The sequence below is a fragment of the Malaclemys terrapin genome, chromosome 6 (assembly GCF_027887155.1).
Source record: "Malaclemys terrapin pileata isolate rMalTer1 chromosome 6, rMalTer1.hap1, whole genome shotgun sequence".
Classification (NCBI taxonomy): domain Eukaryota; kingdom Metazoa; phylum Chordata; order Testudines; family Emydidae; genus Malaclemys; species Malaclemys terrapin.
Window position 1 is genome coordinate 37771544 of NC_071510.1, and position 18456 is coordinate 37789999.

General features: G+C 41.7%; 1 protein-coding gene across 1 annotated transcript in view; it reads right to left on the bottom strand.

Annotated features, from left to right (window-relative positions):
* Positions 1-18456, bottom strand: part of TMC1 (transmembrane channel like 1) — a 78781-nt gene that overhangs the window by 34969 nt on the left and 25356 nt on the right. Inside the window, exons 5-7 of the mRNA XM_054032225.1 lie at positions 9299-9389; positions 8047-8128; positions 745-851 (exon numbers count right to left, since the gene is read on the bottom strand). Coding sequence (XP_053888200.1) covers positions 745-851; positions 8047-8128; positions 9299-9389 — 280 coding nt within the window. The remainder of the gene's footprint in view (positions 1-744; positions 852-8046; positions 8129-9298; positions 9390-18456) is intronic.

Here is an 18456-nt window from a genome sequence, read left to right on the forward strand (position 1 = left end):
ATGGCAGTGTGAGCAGAGGGAGAGGCTAGCTGCCCTGAGTACAATCCCATTCAACATGCTAGGTACATATGTGGGGTGGCTAGCTGTGCCTGCCCTTTGTGCTGCTGTGGCTACACCTTATATTTAGCTCTTGATCACAGCTGCCATGGGGTATATCTCCTCAAGCAGGAAATAATAGCTCCAGCTCAAAGTACAGACATACTATTAGAGGTGCAGCACAGAACTCACAGTCCAGGAGATGGGGGCTAAGGTAGTTTTAAACCACCTTGTGCTCCCCACTCCCCTCCACTGCCAGTCCTGGGCTGCTCCAGGTATAGAGTGGGGATGCCCCGATGTAATTTAGACAGACTTCATGGACTGCCCTAAGAGTCACAGCACTTCCTGGAATATCCCCAGCACTGCAGGATGCAGCCCTGCCTCCCACACTTGTCTCACGCTCAGCCCCGCTCTGGCATGCCCTCCCCCATGCCAGGGGGTGTTAAGTTCTTGGGAGGCAGCCTTATAGTTGTCTTCTGCAATGCCTGTGCCAGGAATGCTTCCCTGGGCAGAACCAGGGCATTTAGATCTGTTTTACACTGCTGTCCCTTTTCATGGCTTAAAGGAGCTGGAGCATTGGTAGGGATCTTGCCCTAAGTGTTCTAGTAACAAAGGTAAAAATTTTAAGCAACATTTCTCAGTGACATTTTATTCCCCTATAGAAATAAGAAATGCAATTTAAAAAAATCCCAAATCATGCATTCTCACCTCAGGCACCATTACAAGGCCAAATGTCAATCCGAAGAGAATCATATTTATTCCATACATCCAGCGCAAGAATATGAAATAAGAAGCTACTGAAGAGCCAAAATGACCTATGAAAACATTTGCAGTGACAAAAAGACAGATCAGTCGATATTCTTGTCTTCTTACTTTGAGACAAGATTACTTGAACATTTTCATGAGTGCTTAAAATACAAAAAAATCAGATTTTTCTTTATTCTATATTAATACCTATAATTTTATCATTTTAGTAATTTTTCAAGATTGCAAACTAGCATTCACTTCCTTGAAATGGTTTTCTTGGCTTCTGTTTTTTAAATCATTTACCAAAGATTATACATTTATATTGAAGGAATATAAATAACATGATACCAACACAATGGAATAGAACTTCAGGATGATCTCCTAGGGCCAGATGTTCAAAGGTATTTGGTTGCCTAAGGATGCAGAAAGGTGCTTAGTGGGATTTTCAAAAGTGACTAAACAGATGAGGCACCTAACTCCACTTGAAATCAGCAAAATACCTTTTAAATCCTGGTCTCTAGAGCTTCTAGTGCCTTTTTACATGTGCTTTGTTTCTGGCCTACTAGCCAGGGAGAAAGCAAAGTGTTGCTGGAAAGACAGCTTCCGGAATTTAAAAAAATACACGCACACTATTCTACAGCAGTGGTCCAAAACACTAGAATTTGCAATGGTGACACTACGATTGCTGTTATTGTATAGAATACAGTGGTATTTTTATACTAAATCGCTAACAGGCTGGTGTCTGTCACAACACCAGATGCAGAATACCTTGAGAACCAGGAGTATACAGTTACTCAATACAAAAGATTCTTCACAACAGGCTCATTAGTCTATGCATCACCAATATAAAAGTTTTAGCAATGACAACAAGGGATGGTTTAAGATTCAGGTTTAAGGAAACAAGTATATACTGTGTGAAAGAAATGGGAAAGATTTAGGTAGGAAAGAAGAGGGGAGGTTGCTTGATCAGGGGGACAGAGTATTTAATTGAGAGCTATGAGCTGTTCAGTTCTGCCACTGACCAGCTGTGTGACTTTGAGCAAGTCAGTTCATTTCTTTTGCCTCTCTTTCCCCTCCCACCCTTTGTCTGCCTTGTCCATTTTGACTGTAAGCATTTTGGGGCAAGAATTGTCTCTCTCTGTGTTTGGACCATGCCTAGCACAACTGGGCCTTGATTTCGGTTGAGGTCTCTAGGTACTACTACTATATTAATAATAATAAAATAATAGCTGTTTAGGTCCTGATTCTGCAATACTTATGTGAAGAAACCTTCCACTGAAATCAAGAATCAAACGCTTTATGATTAAATGAAGATTTTTTTATCCCTACATGGCTCTGGAGGTGTAGCTGCTATAACCCAAAACCTTGGTCATATGACCTTTTTATTTACTGCTAAAATGGCTCCTGTTGGTTTGGAACATGTGAGCATTTATTGTGCCTGATGATTTCATGAACTGTTTTGTTACTATTTTCTCTGATAATGGCCCTCTTGGTGCTATATCAGTTAAGATTAGCCTTGTACCCCAGTTAATTCTAACATTTATTGACCTGTAGTTATTCATTAAAGCTGTCACTAGCTGGGACTGAATTAGGGAGGGGAGAATCATCCCAGGCCCTTGTTGCAGAAGAACTGAAATACCTAGTCCTGTTTATGTAGACTTTTTGAGCTTTTACGTTAGTATTTCCAATTGGCACTGCTTGTCCAGCACATTGAACTTTTCAGCTCCTATGAGAGAAAGCCTTTATACCTTCTAATATTAGTTTCCCATACACTTCCACTAGTCGCTCCATTTAAGTAGAAAATTGTAACAAGACAAAGGGACAGGTTTTGCCTCTGACCTGATCTTGACCTTTTGTGCCACAAAACAGCCAGAAAGCTACCTTAAGTGGTCCCGCTCAATATAGGAGAATCCTCAGCTCCTATGCCATCCTGTCCTATACTCCAGCACACCGGTGCATTGCTAGGATGACAAGAGCAAGTGTGAAAAATCAGGATGGGGTCGGGGGTAATAGGCATCTATAAAAGCCAAAGCCCCAAATATCGGGACTGTCCCCATAAAATCAGGACATCTGGTCACCCTATGCATAGCTGCAGAAAAGAGAATCAGCGCTAAGAGCCACTAGGTGTGGTTGATTCCTGGCCGATATAAAGGACTTCAAGTTGCACATCATCTGATTCCCAGATGTTGCAATGGACCTAAATGCACATTGGGACTGGACAAGCTCCCAGTGGCCCCAGGATGGGTAGACGGGCATAAAGGTGTCTTAAAAGTAACTTCATGTCCACCCGTCCCCTGAGCTGTGCTAGATGGGGGACAGCAAGTTTTGATTCAGTCATTTCATCACTGCATTATATGGTTTGCTTTGCTGATTTTCTAGGTTTAAAATTTAGACGTACAATAAAAACACATTAATTTGCAATATAGTGAATGTTGCAAAATAGTTTTCTTTTTGGTCTCTGTCCAAACTTGATTTTTTTTTTTACAAAGATAAAGTTCACAATCCTCTTTATTGAGGGTCATTATAAAGGTAACATTTATACTGTGATATTCTGTGTGTCCAGCCATCTTTAAGCTAAGGAAAAGAAAAAGGAGCTTATTTCATTACAGGAGAGAAAAAAACTGTACATAGACACAGTATCAGTTAATTATCCTGGTCTATTTTTACATACTTGTCCTACTAATGTAACTTGAAACAGCTGTGGGTTTTAATGGCAAAACAACTCAGTCCAGGCCCATTTATTTACCAACTATAACTGAAGGATCACTCACATGGGTTCTCAGAATGAATTCTATTCTGTTACTAGCCTACCAAAAGAACCACCTGTCTCCTGCTGCTCAATTTGATTTAACTACATTTATTCAACAGCTTCTTCTGCGTGCTAAATTAAATCCCAGTGATTGCATAGCCTGCTTTGTTCTCTGCTGATCATGACGCCGTGTGTTTCAAGTTATTATGTGGTGAATTACCCTTTCTTTTTGGCCTAGTGCCGCCTTGTCTAGGATTGCTTTGCAACACAAAGTACAAATCAGCTAAAACTCACAGTTGACCATTTTCCTGGTCATGGCCACCTTGACACTGTCTATTGCATGCTCCAAAGCTACCTTCAGTAAAGCTATCTTGCACTATAATTAGGGCTGATCAGTGGCTAGGCTCCCACTCAAGACCTTGTGATGTTAAGCCAAGTTTGCTTCAGAGGGGATTTGTTGGTAACTTAGCTCATTACTGGAAGGCCTTTCTCCCTATGAAATATAAAGCTTACTTTATGATGAGACCGTTCTCAAATTTTGCCCCAACTCTCATCACAAGTACTTTGCACTTTTATATATGCACAGTGATATTCATGATCATATTCTCTTTTTCGTCTTTATTTTGTGATTTGAGAACACTTAAATAGCATATTATAGGTAAACAACAAAGCCAGCCTATAAGCTGTATCCCAAGAGCACTTTTCCAGAATTAATTTCAATACTGGGTAATGAAAAAGGTTTAAACTTATCAGTGGCATCTATATTGGGCATTATTATCTGTAAGGTAACTAAGCCTTTAAAGGATATTTCTGATGAATAGCTATTAATGCCTTATCAAGCTAAATAAATTTTCACAAAAGAAGACTGTATACAATGTAGACATTTTACAATGATTTTTTTAAAGTATTTTAGTTGTACCTGACTGTGTTTCAGAATCTCTATTTAGTGAATGGGGCTAGTGACCCAGCACATAGTTCCCAGAAAGAACCCCATGCCCGGAATAGGTCACAATGAATAAAAATGCAACTCCTATTTGAAAGTAATGGACATTTCACAGTTGATGTAAAACTAAAGTCCAAATAAAACTGTAAAATAATTTTAGTATTATCTTTGAAAAGTCATGGAAGATGGGTGAGATTCCAGAGGACTGGAAAAGGGCAAATACAGTGCCAATCAATAAAAAGGGGAATAAGGACAACCTGGAGAAGACAGACCAGTCAGCTTAACTTCTGTACCAGGAAAGATAATGGAGTAAATAATCAAGCAATTAACTGGCAAACACCTAGGAGATAATAAGGTGATAAGTAACAGTCAGCATGGATTTGTCAAGAACAAATCATGTCAAACCAACCTAATAGCTTTCCTTGACAGGGTAAACAAGCTTTGTGGGTAGGGGAAGAAGGTATATCTTGACTTTAGTAAGGCTTTTGATACTGTCTCGCATGACCTTCTCATAAGCAAACTAGTGAAATACAACCTAGATGGAGCTTATATCAGGTGGGTGCATAACTGGTTGGAAAACCATTCCAGAGAGTAGTTATCAGTGGTTCACAGTCAAGCTGTAAGTGCGGTCCCACAGGGATCAGTTTTGTGTTCGATTCTGTTCAATATTTTCATCAATGATTTAGATAATGACATAGAGAGAACACTTATAAAGTTTGAGGATGATACCAAGCTGGGAGGGGTTGCAAATGCTTTGCAGGATAGGATTAAAATAAGGATAAATAAGGATAAATGCAAAGTACTCCACTTGTGTGCAACTGATTGTTCCTTCCTAAGCTAAATACGAGTCAACAGTCTAACACTTTTACCAAGAAAAAAGACAAACATCATTCTGGGATGTATTAGCAGGAGTATAGTAAGCAAGACACAAGAAGTAATTCTTCCACTCTACTCCATACTGATTGGGCCTCACCTGGAGTATTGTGTCCAGTTCTGGGTGCCACATTTCAGAAAAGATATGGACAAATTGGAGAAAGTCCAGAGAAGAGCAACAAAAAGTATTAAATGTCTAGAAAACATTACCAGTTGGTAATGTTTAGGCTGGAGAAGAGAAGACTGAGAGGGGAACATAACAGTTTTCAAGTACATAAATTGTCACAAGGAGGACAGAGAAAATTGTTCTCGTTAACCTCTGAGGATTGGATAAGAAACAATGGACTTAAATTGCAGCAAGGACAGTTTAGGTTGGACATCAGGAAAAACTTCCTAACTGTCAGATTGGTTAAGCACTGGAATAAATTGCCTAGGGAAGTTGTGGAGTCTCCATCATGGGAGATTGTTAAGAGCAGGTTAGACAAACACCTGTCAGGGATGGTCTAAATAATACTTAGTCCTGCCTTGATTGTGGGGTGACCAGGTGTCCAGTTTTTGACCGGAACACCCAATCGAAAAGGGATCCTGGCGGTTCTAGTCAGCACCACTGACTGGGCCGTTGACTGTCCGGTTGGCGGCACTGCGCAGTGGGGCTGGCAAGCTCCCTGCTAGCCTCCATACATGCTGGCTTCCGGGAAGCAGCTGGCATGTCCTGCCTCCGGCTCCTACATGTACTGGCAGCCAGGGGGCTCCACATGCTGCCCCTGCCCCAAGCACCGCCTCCGCAGCTCCCATTAGCCGGGAAGCACAGCCAATGAGAGCTGCGGGGGTGGCACCTGTGGATGGGGCATTGCGCAGAGTGTGCAGAGCAGCCTGGCTGCGCCTCCGTGAAGGAGCAGGAGGGGGGACATGCCACTGCTTCCAGGAGCTGCTTCATGTAAGCGCCGCCCAGAGCCTGCACCCCTGACCCCCTCCTAGGCCCCAACCCCCTGCCCCTGCCCTGATCCCCCCCCGCCACCCTCCAAACCCCTCATCCCCAGCCCCACCCCAGAGTCTGCACACTCAGCCAGAGCCCTTACACACACACCCCAACCCTCTGCCCCATCCCAGATCCCTCCCACACTCCAAACCCCTCAGCCCCAGTCCAGAGCCCTCTCCCATACCCTGAACTCCTCATTTCTGGCCCCATCCCAGAACCTGCACCCCAGAGCCCGTACCTCCTCTCACACCCAATCCCCTGCCTCAGCCAGGAGCCCCCTCCCATATTCTGAACCCCTCAGCTCCATCCCCCAGCCCGGAACCCCCTCCTGAACCCCAAACTCCTCATCCCTGGCCCAACCCCAGAGCCCGCACCTCCAGCCGGAGCCCTCACCTCCTCCCACATCCCAACCCACTGCCTCAGCCTGGAGTCCCCTCCTGCACTCTGAACTTCTCATTTCTGGCCCCACCCCGGAGCCCGCACCCCCAGCCAGTGTCCTCACCCCCTCCTGTACCCCAGCCCTCTGAGCCAGCCTGGTCAAAATAAGTGAGTGAATGAGGGTGGGGAGAGAGAGCGACAGAGGGAGGGGGAGATGGAGTGAGTGGGGGCAGGGCCTCAGAGAAGGGGCAGGGGGTGGTACAAGAATGTTTGGTTTTGTGTAAGTAGAAAGTTGTCAACCTTACTTGAGTGCAGGGGACTAGACTAGAAGGTCCTTCCAGGCCTATGATTCTATGATTCTCTTGGTTAGATAAGCAGCTCTTTCTCTTACTATATTGAAAGAATTTCTCAACAAATTGGAAACCTTCTATTTTCCAGTTCTTTCAAGTGGGATTTGAATTCTCTATCTGATTCTGCACTACCAAATCATCAACGTGACAATTTTATGTATGATCTCTGCAATTAGATGTAGTGGTGATAATACTGTTTATGGTACCCTGGAGTTGTCCTTGAAAATAAAGGAAGTGCTATGCAGTCAAAATGATGGAAGTCATAGTTTGGGTATAGGCTATCTGAAAAATAATCTGTTTCCACATACATCAGCACAGCAGTTTAGATCAATTGATGTTCTTGAGGGAACAAGTTGTGTTAATTTAGTGATACTAAAAAATGCCAGATTGAGAGCCATAAACACAGAAGTCTAATTTTTTTCCCCACACAACAGGTGGAACAAACATACCAAAGGGCCTTATCCCTGATCACAGAGACCTTTTTTAAGGGTCAGAGGAGTATTTAGTCTTCAGGCCCAATCAATACATTGCCTTTTGGCTTGCTCGGTGTGCTTCTTTGTCCCATTTCAAAGAGGATGAGATCAAAGCATGTTAACAAACTGTTAATACACATCAGCAGGGTCCATGTGGATGTTAGTCTGGGGCAGGCTAGTGCGAGATAGATTCACGCTCCAGCTTGCTGCAAGCTACATGTTTGTGTAGACAAGCTTTGACTGTGAAGATTGTTTCATGAAACATAATCTCTTGTTCAGAATGTGGCTGTGTCCTCTGCCGTGACAGCTAGGAGGGGTGCCAGTGCTCTAGAATAATGATGAAGAGATCATTTTGGGTTCACTGATAATTAAGAAGGCGGGTCCATCTTCTCTTTTGAGGAATAAAACATCTGGAAAGCTATTTTTAAAAGCAGTAAGAATATTCTTGGAATCAGGGGGGCTTCTGGGAGTACACCTGCTGCTAAGTGCTAATTTGATTGTTTTCCACAACTACTTACTTTCAATCTCTTTGATTTTCATTTCCCATGGTATGCAGGCTGTTTTAAAATTCTCAAAATCTCGTTGAAATTTCATCCATTTCTGTAAAGGATCACAAAGAAAAAGAGGCCGGATTCTCAGTGTTCTCATATACATTCTCACTCATGACTCTGAGATCCAGCATAGAACTGAGTGAATTTGTATCAAATACTTAATTTTCTGTATTTTGCCTTTTTTTTTTTCTGTTTGTGGAATGTCTGAACAGATCGTGATTTTTTTTCTTGAGTATTATTTGACTTGAGAACTGTTTCTGATCATTTAACGTATTTTATTCCAAATCTGAAATTCGAACTATATTGCTTAGTTGTGGTTAGTCTAAATGGTGGTGGTGTCTCTGTCCCTCAATTGGATAAGAGCAACTATTATAATCAGCAAAAACAACGAGGAGTCCTTGTGGCACCTTAGAGACTAACAAATTTATTTGGGCATAAGCTTTCGTGGGCTAGAACCCACTTCATCAGATGCATGGAGTGAAAAATACAGGAGCAGGTATAAATACATGAAAGGATGGGGGTGCTTTAACAAGTGTGAGGTCAGTCTAATGAGATAAATCAATGTATCTCATTAGCAGGATACCAAGGGAGGAAAAATATAATCAGGCTTTCCAGGCATATTTCAGAATGTGAAAGTTGAAAATTTGTTGAACATTAATGCTAGTAAAATGTGATTCCACAAATGTCTATAAAAAATGAAGCCAAATTAGTACTGAACATGATTGAAGCAAAACTTGTTTTAAAATTTGAATAAATATTTGCAGAGATTTTTTGCAGTATTCTCTCAGCTCTGAGGCAAAGGGACAATCTGTCCAAGCACTATATAAGGGAGAAAGGAACCATTCCAATCTAATATGTAAAATGCATGTTTGCCATATGCCATGAGTTTTTCTGCTACAATGAGGAGACTGAAACATTCTGAATCTTCTCAAGGAGCATGATCTTCATTGGCTTTCTTTATTCTGGGCCTAACCCCAAACCCAATTTAAATCCCCAGAGGATGGAACTCTTGGTGGAACAGATTGGAAGGCTCTTGAAGATAGAGCCCAATCAGTAGGTATGGGTTTGGTTAATGACCTCTGCTTTGGGATAATTTGAGGCAAAGAGGGTTAAAAATGCATGTGAAGAATGGGATGGTATTTATGAGGATGTGGTGAATGATAATCTACAACACTGTATTGCTTTGCATTGTATGAAATTGATTAAATAAAATCCTTACCTTTGTCATCATCACTTTGTATGCATAAAACTTTTTCCCTTTTCCTTTTCCAAGTGCACCTTCAAATTTTTCTACAAAAAGCTGGGCTTCCCTGAGAAATAAGAACAAAAAGACATGCATGTGATGATATGGTAAAACTGGAATTCCTGCCACTTCAGGCTTGAAAAACATGTCCAATTACTCCACGTTGGATGTTCATATATCCCTGTTCTCTTAGTGACGCTCTTATAGTTTATATTTCCCAGAAATTTTAGCATAGTTAGTGCAACCAGAAGAAAACAACTTGTCATTTTGTCTGAGCCATCTGCATTTTCCAGAAGTGATCTCTACTTAATTCCTGCTAATGTTATCTAGCCTGTTCTGTGAATACCTGAAGTCATGATGTCTTGTTTTGTAATCTAGCCTATTCCCCAGTAGTACTTCCTCTTAAGAATTATTTCCTTTTGTTCAAGCCATTGGTCCTAATCCATTCATCCACTGGAACTACATGAATTATTCTTCTTCATTTTAATTGTTACTTTGGTGATATTTATAGACTGTAATCATGGTTCCCTTGTGTCTGCTCTCTTCTAGGCTACATATATTTTCACTCCTCTCAGTGCCTCCACATATGTCTTGTCCATTGTACAATCTATGAATCATTTTCTCATAACTGTGGCTTCAATTGGCTCCAGAAGATTAGAGTTTTGATTGACAACATTATTAAAGTATTCCCTAGTGAGACACATCGGACATAAGGGTGAAAGGAAAAAAAAGAGTGAAAGTTCCTTTAAAATGTTTTTAAGATTTTGTGTAACATCAGCACTTTTAAATGATGATCAGATGTGACCAGGCACTTACTAGAGTCTTCTCCACCCCCTTTTTATTCTCCTTTGTGAGGACAAACTTTAAGACACCAGTCAATGTACTTTTATTGAGGAGAGGTGGCTACTTTAACTGCTGAATGACCATGTCTAAAGTACTATATAAAAGAAACAAGACTTCTTGAAATCCAATGTTTGCACAGTGGTATCAAAACCATTATATTGGTGGTAGTCACCAGATGGCACTAATACAAAGCACCTTACACATTTTGATTAATTGCCTGTATAGGCATTCGGAGACTGGTGGGTAGTTGGAGAAATGCTAGCTATTAGTTGTGGTGAAGTTCTTTTCTGGAAGCTGTGCAAACAGATTAATTGCCTGAGTCCCTCTCACTGGAATTATTTCTTATGCATAGATCTGTTGCCCACAGCTTATATCCACCCAAGCAAACAAAAACATGACAACATGCCAAAACATGACAAAAACTGCAGGTGATGCTTATGTAAGAAGAATACTAATAACCAGCTCAGAATTTCCATGTGAATCAAAGCTAATCTCTCTTATTCTTATGAAAAATATTGTGGGAATTTAATGACTGCAGTTTCAGAAGTAGCTCTGATCCTTCTAATACCATTTGTTCAAATCAGAAGGAAGAGTGTCACCTAGTTAATCAACACCATTTACTGTGGCACTAGTTGTGGAGACTTTACGTCCAAGTACAGGGCCTAGATTGTGAAAGGGCTGAAGAAATCACAACATGCAGTGGCATGGCTAAAATCTATGCTTTCAGCTGTTCATCCACTTTATTTTACTGTTCCAGTCTTCAAAATTAAAAAATACACTTCTCAAAGTGAAATGAGGAGATTAGAAAGTCAGAAGGATAATATTCAAACAAAAGCCTGACACAACGTCACTAACGTGAAAAAATTTCCTCCCTAGTATACACATCATACATCCATAGCTGGGCACAGAAATTCTCCAGAAACTTCTCTTTTCTGTTTATTATATGATCATGAGTTTGGCTAAGCCAAAACAAAGAAATTATTTTCCACAGGCAAAGTTTATAAAAACATGTCTTTTAGATCATGAATTCAACCCCTCAATTAAATCCAAGGATTCAAACTAGGCATGATTGTTTGCAATGCAATGAATGTCACATCAAATGGCTTTTAGGTGTTTTCCTCTGCATTAGAATATAGTTTTTTATTCCTCTCTGGGTTCTGAATTCTCTGGCAAGGATGGGTTTTCTGTTTCTATCTGCAAGCTGGTTGCAGATTTCTAGTGCAAACTGAATTCTTGCCCTTTGGATGTAGTGATCCAGGTTTCCTGGACTACTGCTGTATTTTCCCATGACTTCCCTCAGTGAAGTTCCCCTTCCCCTCCCTCTTTCATTTGTTCCCCTCCCCCCATTCTTATTGACTGTTAGGCTTTTCTTCCTCTCCATATCTTTGCAGGTGTTTGGCTAGGTCCCTGGTGGTTCTTCGTGTATGTTACAAAAATCCCTTATCTGCATGACAGTATTTAATCTGTCTATATTTTTTAAGAGCTTTAACTTTACTAATCACATTGGGCCAAATTAACCATCTAGTCTAGTTACTATCCACTTATGCAGATGTTATGTTTTAAATAGAAAGGGACCCTTCACTTTAACAGGGCTCAACTGTATATTTAATACTGAACTATCTGCCTGTCGTAATTTAAGTACCTTTGCACAGTATGAGGCACTTGAACACAGTACTGATAGCACTCACCATTCCTGTTAAAGAACCACTCAAAAGCCTCTCACACATTCCACAGCAAATGAAAGGAAATACTACCCCATGGTATTATTGGGTAGATGGAAGAAGCTTGCCACTACTCGGCATCTTTTGTCAGAATGAAAGCACTTTATGTGTCAAAATTACACTGGATGTTCTACATATGTGCTTTCTCCTTGAGTGGGCAGTACAGGTTTGGTTGTAGCTGACTTTTAACAAGCTTTTTTGTACACTCATTACAGCTTTAGGAAGACCCAGTGAATAACGTGCTCATGGGGGGGACCCTGCCACATGAAAACCTATAGTCAAGCCATTTTGTGCTCTGCAGCAGCCCAGCTGCATCCAGGAATAGGAATACTTGCATGACTAATTTCAAGTCCCTATTTAATTGGTAGTTGAGTGCAAGTCTCAATAACAATTTAATTCCATGAAAAATTCCCACTGCAGTATTTAACAAAAGATATGACAAGCACATCTAGTGGTAGAGCAGAGCTTGAAAGAGGGCCTGTGGGTGATGAGGCAGAGAATATGTGTGCAGTTGCATTCAAGGAAACTAATAAGGAAAGCATAAGCCCCATGTGATGCTGCAGCTATCAAACAGCTACTGCAAAGTGCTTTTTTCCTTGCTCCTGCTCATCCCTCCTCCAGCAGAGAGACTCAATGGATTTTTACTGGGATTAACACCCTTGAATTAAAATGAGTTACTTCTTATTTACTTGCTGTGAGATCAAAGTCAGGCCCTCGGTGATTTGTAGGTCAGAAACTAAGGAAATTTCCCCACTCCCTCCTAAACTTCCTGTGTCCTGGCTGGCTCTAAATATAGAATCATAGGACTGGAAGGGACTTCGAGAGGTCATCTAGTCCATTCTCCTGCACTCATGGCCAGACTAAGTATTATCTAGACCATTCCTGACAGGTGTTTGTCTAACCCAGTGCTTCTCAAAGTCGGGCCGCCGTCTGTTCAGGGAAAGCTCCCAGCAGTCCAGGCCGGTTTGTTTACCTGCTGCGTCTGCAAGTTCGGCCGATCGCGGCTCCCATTGGCCATGGTTCACCGCTCCAGGCCAATGGGGGCTGCGGGAAGCGGCGTGGGCTGAAGGATGTGCTGGCCGCCCTTCCCGCAGCCCCATTGGCCTGGAGCGGCGAACCGCAGCCAGTGGGAGCCGCGATCAGCCGAACCTGCAGACGCGGCAGGTAAACAAACCGGCCCGGACCACAAGGGCTTTCCCTGAACAAGCAGCGGACCAGCTTTGAGAAGCACTGGTCTAACCTGCTCTTAAAAATCTCCAATGATGGAGATTCCACAACCTCCATAGGCAGTTTATTCCAGTGATTAACTACCTTGACAGTTAGGAAGTTTTGCCTGATGTCCAACCTAAACCTCCCTTGCTGCAGTTTAAGCCCATTGCTTATTGACCTATTCTCAGAGGTTAAGAAGAACAATTCTTCTCCCTCCTCCTTATGACAACCTTTTATATACTTTGAGAGGGGACATGATAACAATTTTTGTCTTCTCTTTTCCAGACTAAACAAACCCAATTTTTTCAATCTTCCCTCATAGGTCATGTTGTCTACACCTTTAATCATTTTTGTTGCTCTTCTCGGGACTTTCTCCAATTTGTCCACATCTTTCCTGAAATGTGGCGCCCAGAACTGGACATAATACTCCAGTTGAGGCCTAATAAGCGTGGAGTAGAAAGCAAAAATTACTTCTTGTGTCTTCTTACAACACTCCTGCTAATACATCCCAGAATGATGTTTGCTGTGTGTGTGTGTGTGTGTGTGTGTGTGTGTAAAAGTGTTACACTGTTGACTTGCTTTTAGCTTGTGATCTGCTATGACCCCCAGATCCCTTCCCACAATACTCCTTCCTAGGCAGTCATTTCCCATTTTGTGTGTGTGCAACTGAGTGTTCCTTCGTAAATGGAGTACTTTGCATTTGTTCTTATTGAGTTTCATCCTATTTACTTCAGACCATTTTGAATTTTAATCATATCCTCCAAAGCACTTGCAACCCCTCCCAGCTTGGTATCATCCGCAAACTTTATAAGTGTACTCTCTGTGCCATTATCTAAATCAACATGCAACTATCAGGTGAGTACACAGCTAATAAATGTATTTCCCTGTCCTCTACATGTTTGTATATTATTCACATTATTGTTTCCTAAGCAATGCTCTTTACCTCAATTCTCAGTTGAAATGCTCTTTACCTCAGTTCTCAGCTTTGAGAATAAGAACTTTATTTGTACATCCCTGGAGAATCATAACACACCTCTGCACTTTGTGCTAAGAAAAGTGAGAACCAGAGGAAGAACAGTCCTATCATTACAATAGTTTATTAAAATCTCATCTGCACATTCTTGAGAAGCATCTTCAAAAATATCTCACACTATATGCAAGGTGATACAACCTCACAAATATGAGGATGTGTCAAAAACAACACTGAAAGATGAAAGTGAGCTTTGTAATCACTGGTATCGTGTTATAGGTAAATTATCTATAGCACAAGATAGGCCAAAGTGTACCCCTTTAGCTAACTGTGAGAGCTTTTTTGGTTGAGAAAAAACGTCTTAATCTAATTACCAACATAAGGAGCAAATAAATATTTCATGGAGCCAGGTAGTATTGCCCTTAAGTAGCCCAGGTTAATTATTAATCCTAGGTATGAGGTTGCAGCTTCCAAAGTGCTAGGTATATTGCATGTAGGGCAGTTCAGCATGTACAAAGTAGAGGATGTATTACAGCACTTAGAGGTTGCTGCTGGTGAACAGGATTCAAGTGGATAGCTCACTTTTTTCAGCAACAGTTCAGGAAGGTTTCAGTCACCAACATGTAAAAAGTCATTAAAAAGAAATGTCCTTTTAATATTGATCACTTTGAACTTCTCCAAGTAAGTCTTAAAAAGACTGGCTAAAAGTTGACAGCAACACAACTGTTGCCAGGTGGCAGCTAGCTTGGAAAGTGGCTCAACAGTAATAATGGACGAACTACAGTGTCATTTAATTTGGTTTCGGTGGCTGCCAATAAGTTCATAACAACAGATCTGCGAGGGTCTGAAGATAATAGTTGAAGAAGAAAATATTTTTCTTCATCTCACAGAGTAGTTTGTGATTTTTTTTTGTCATGCTGCATTTATAGAATATTCTGTTACAATAAATCTATTTTTATGGCTAGTCTGAATTGGAAAGTAAAACAACTGAAGGAAAAAAAGACAAAGTCTAAACACCCCACCCACCTTTCCACCTACCCCTATTATTTAGAAATAATCCATTGAAAAAAATGTTCACAGGTGGGTACTGCACTGCCAGGGCCGGCTCTGGCTTTTTTGCCGACCAAGGCAAAAAAGCCTCCTGCCGCGTGCCCCCGCCCCTCCAGCGCAGCAGGGGAGGGCGCCGAGCCCGGCCGCGGACCGCTCTCTCTGACCGGCTGGAGCGCCGGGGGGAGGGTGGCAAGCCCGGCCGGGGCTCCGCTGTCCCTGGCAGCCGCAGCCGGAGCGCTGCGCCGCCCCCCTCCAGGTGCTGCCCCAAGCACAAGCTTGGTGGGCTGGTGCCTGGAGCCGGCCCTGGCACTGCTTCCGCTGAGGTCAGTGAAAGTGTTACTGTTGATTTCAATGGAACCAAGCTCAGTGCCTATAGATCCCAGCACAGCAACTAGGCTCTACTTCCCCCGTTGCAGGATGCTGGGAACAGCCTGGGCTGGATTTCCAATTAGGCATAGTAGGGACATGCCTAGGGGCGTCAGCATTCTAGGGGCGCCTGACCTCTCTAAAACGGTGTGAAACACAAAGGTCAGTTGTAGAAAGGAGGGGCACTGAAGATGCTGTGCCTAAGGGTGCATAAGATGTAAATCCAGCCCTGGTAACAGACTGAAGATTCTCTCCCTCCTCCTTTTAATTTTATATGAACCAGTTATGTTTTAGGGGCCCTCCCAAATATCCTTTGTTCACTGTCACTGTTCCTACATCCACTCCCAAGTTGTCTTATGATTCTCTTTGCATTCTATATTTATTTGAGGCTACTTTGTGAATGATACAAGCTTGATCTATGTCTGCCATCTCCTTCATATTTTGTTGTCATTCATTTAATTGTAATTCATACATTGGTATTAACTTTATTGAGTAGCTTTAACATTTAGTAAGAACTTTAAACAAGGGAGAATTATAGTTACATGGCTATTGTATAATTGCAGGATTCCATGGTAATTTAATAAGAGTATGCTAATAGATCTGACTACATAGCAGTTAACTACCTCTGTAGATCATACAATGCATACTTTGTGTGTGTAAAATGTAACTGACCCATGTCAATAATAAGAATTAGAACTGTGCTCCAGAACCAAATACAGAAGCCCACTTTGCAAATGTGGTCCTATCACCCCAGGACCAAGAACCATTAGCTTGGAAAACAAGGTAGCTGGATAGATATGGATACACCCGTATGTCTCAGATCCTCAGGCGGTATAAATCTGTGTAAATGTCAATAGAGTTACACCAACTTGCACCATCTGAAGTTCTGGCCTATAATATTTTATCTCTATCTCTATAAGCACCATTTGTAGGTTCAACTTTCTCCAAATCCAGTTCAGTAGATAGGAACTGAAGGTCATTGGAGTAGCCTTTGTGAAACATATTGGTGTCTCAGACCAGTTCTCAGAGGATAAGAGTCTATATCACAGAAAATACCACCCCCCAAAAAGAGAAGAGGACAGAAGACAGCCTGCCCTACCTGCTAATCCTCAGTTGCTCTCCCTCCAGTTCAGAATTAATACACACTGGTTTGGTAAACTGGAGAAATTTATACAGACACTGCCCATGCTACAACTTTCCTAGGATAAACAAAGCGCTTTATTCCCCAAGTGTCCCATCTGACCTCTTTAATAGGCATTACACTCAGCAAAAGGAGTAGTGCACATCCTGGAATAATGGTTTGTCCTACTCCAGCTGAAACCAGAAAAAGCCCATGTAGTTAACCGAGAAGAAGGAGGAAGGAAATGCAAAATGTCTAATCTCACTAAAGCCAGGAAATTCAGAAGAGAGGCTGAATCACCATCCTTCCCTACTTCAGTTATGCTGAGGTAGTACAGAGAATATGGCCTTCTACCAGGTTACTGAGAACTGCGCTCTTACATACCATATAGGTCAGATCCCCCGCACCCTGCCGACAAGAAAAACTTGTGGAAGTGGGGATTAATAGAGGAGGGGGTGGCAAAGGACAGATCATTCCATCAAAGGGCAAGTTTTGCCCTCAAATAGATTAAGCAGAAGCTTCAGCCACCCACTATGGGTCCCTTGAGATTCCCAAAGCCTTTACATAGGCTCTTATTGAACCTTACCCACATCCCAGCATGAATATTCCTTATGAGGCTGTTTGAAGGATGATGCACCTAGTTAATCTGTTTCTCAATCTCTCTCTCTCACACACAAACTCTCTCTCTCTCTCTCCTCCTCCTCCATTCCCATCATTGGCCTGCCCCCTCCCGCTTTGCAAATCCTCAAACTTATGAAAAGTTGTCTGTGAGATCTGAAGATTGGGGAGCTGTGCTACAGAAATTTATAACCCCAATTTCATCATAAGCAGGGATAGCTCTGCCTGCTGGAAGATCCTCCTCCACACATGGATCTTGAGAGAAAAATCAGGGCCATGTGGGGTGCATAATGTTAGGCACAAGGGTGTAAGTTAGGAATGGCATTTCAACCTATGATACATCTCCCTTGTAGGTGTAAGCCAGCCAGACCTTAACGTAAGTGTAAGTGTCTTTGTATGTGAATTCTAGTTCTGCAGCTGCATATTAAAATTTTATAGTTCACACATTTTCAGAACAAAACTAAAGAGCAAAGAAAACAATACACTTCCTTCTAAAACAAATGAAATTCTTTTCAATGTGATCACTTTTTCTGGTCAGTGTGATGCTCACTTATTACTCTAACTCTGTCATGATAGTATAACTAAAGCTTCTGCGTTAATAACTTTTCCCCTAGGAAAAATGGAAGCAAAGGAAACTGATGGAATGGTGAGACAACCTCCAATGAAATCTCACTTTGTAGAGATTGGAGAAAGCAGAATGGAACAGCTTGCCTCCCTCTAACTATAGAGCATTGGCGTACACAGCTTCTTGTTCATGTAACAATTATTTGATATGAATTGAACCAATCCGCTCCCAGCTCATGTAGTCAGATGGTGCAGCTGCTCAGAAAAGAGCCAGGGGAAGGATGGAGGAAATAATTTAATAAAAATTAAAATCTAAGAATTCTCAAACTTGGATTATTAAAATTAGTTACCCAGAGGTAACATTTTTCAAAAGGAACTAAGTTACTAAATAGCCTAAGACCCATTTTCAAAAATGACTTTGGCCAGTCTACATAATGTTTGTTCCCTTCCCCCCCCCACCCCCACCCCGAGTAAGCTCTGGTAATATAAGCACCTTCACATCAACATAAATGTGTCCAAAAATATTTTGGTTTCTAAAGTGACATAGTTAAAGCAGTGCAAAAACTGTGAGTAAACAAGGTCTAAGGCTTGTATTAAAAGTTAACGGGACTTGGTCTTCAAAGTGCCTAAGTCACTTTTGAAAATGGGATTTATACACTTTGGAAAATTTTAC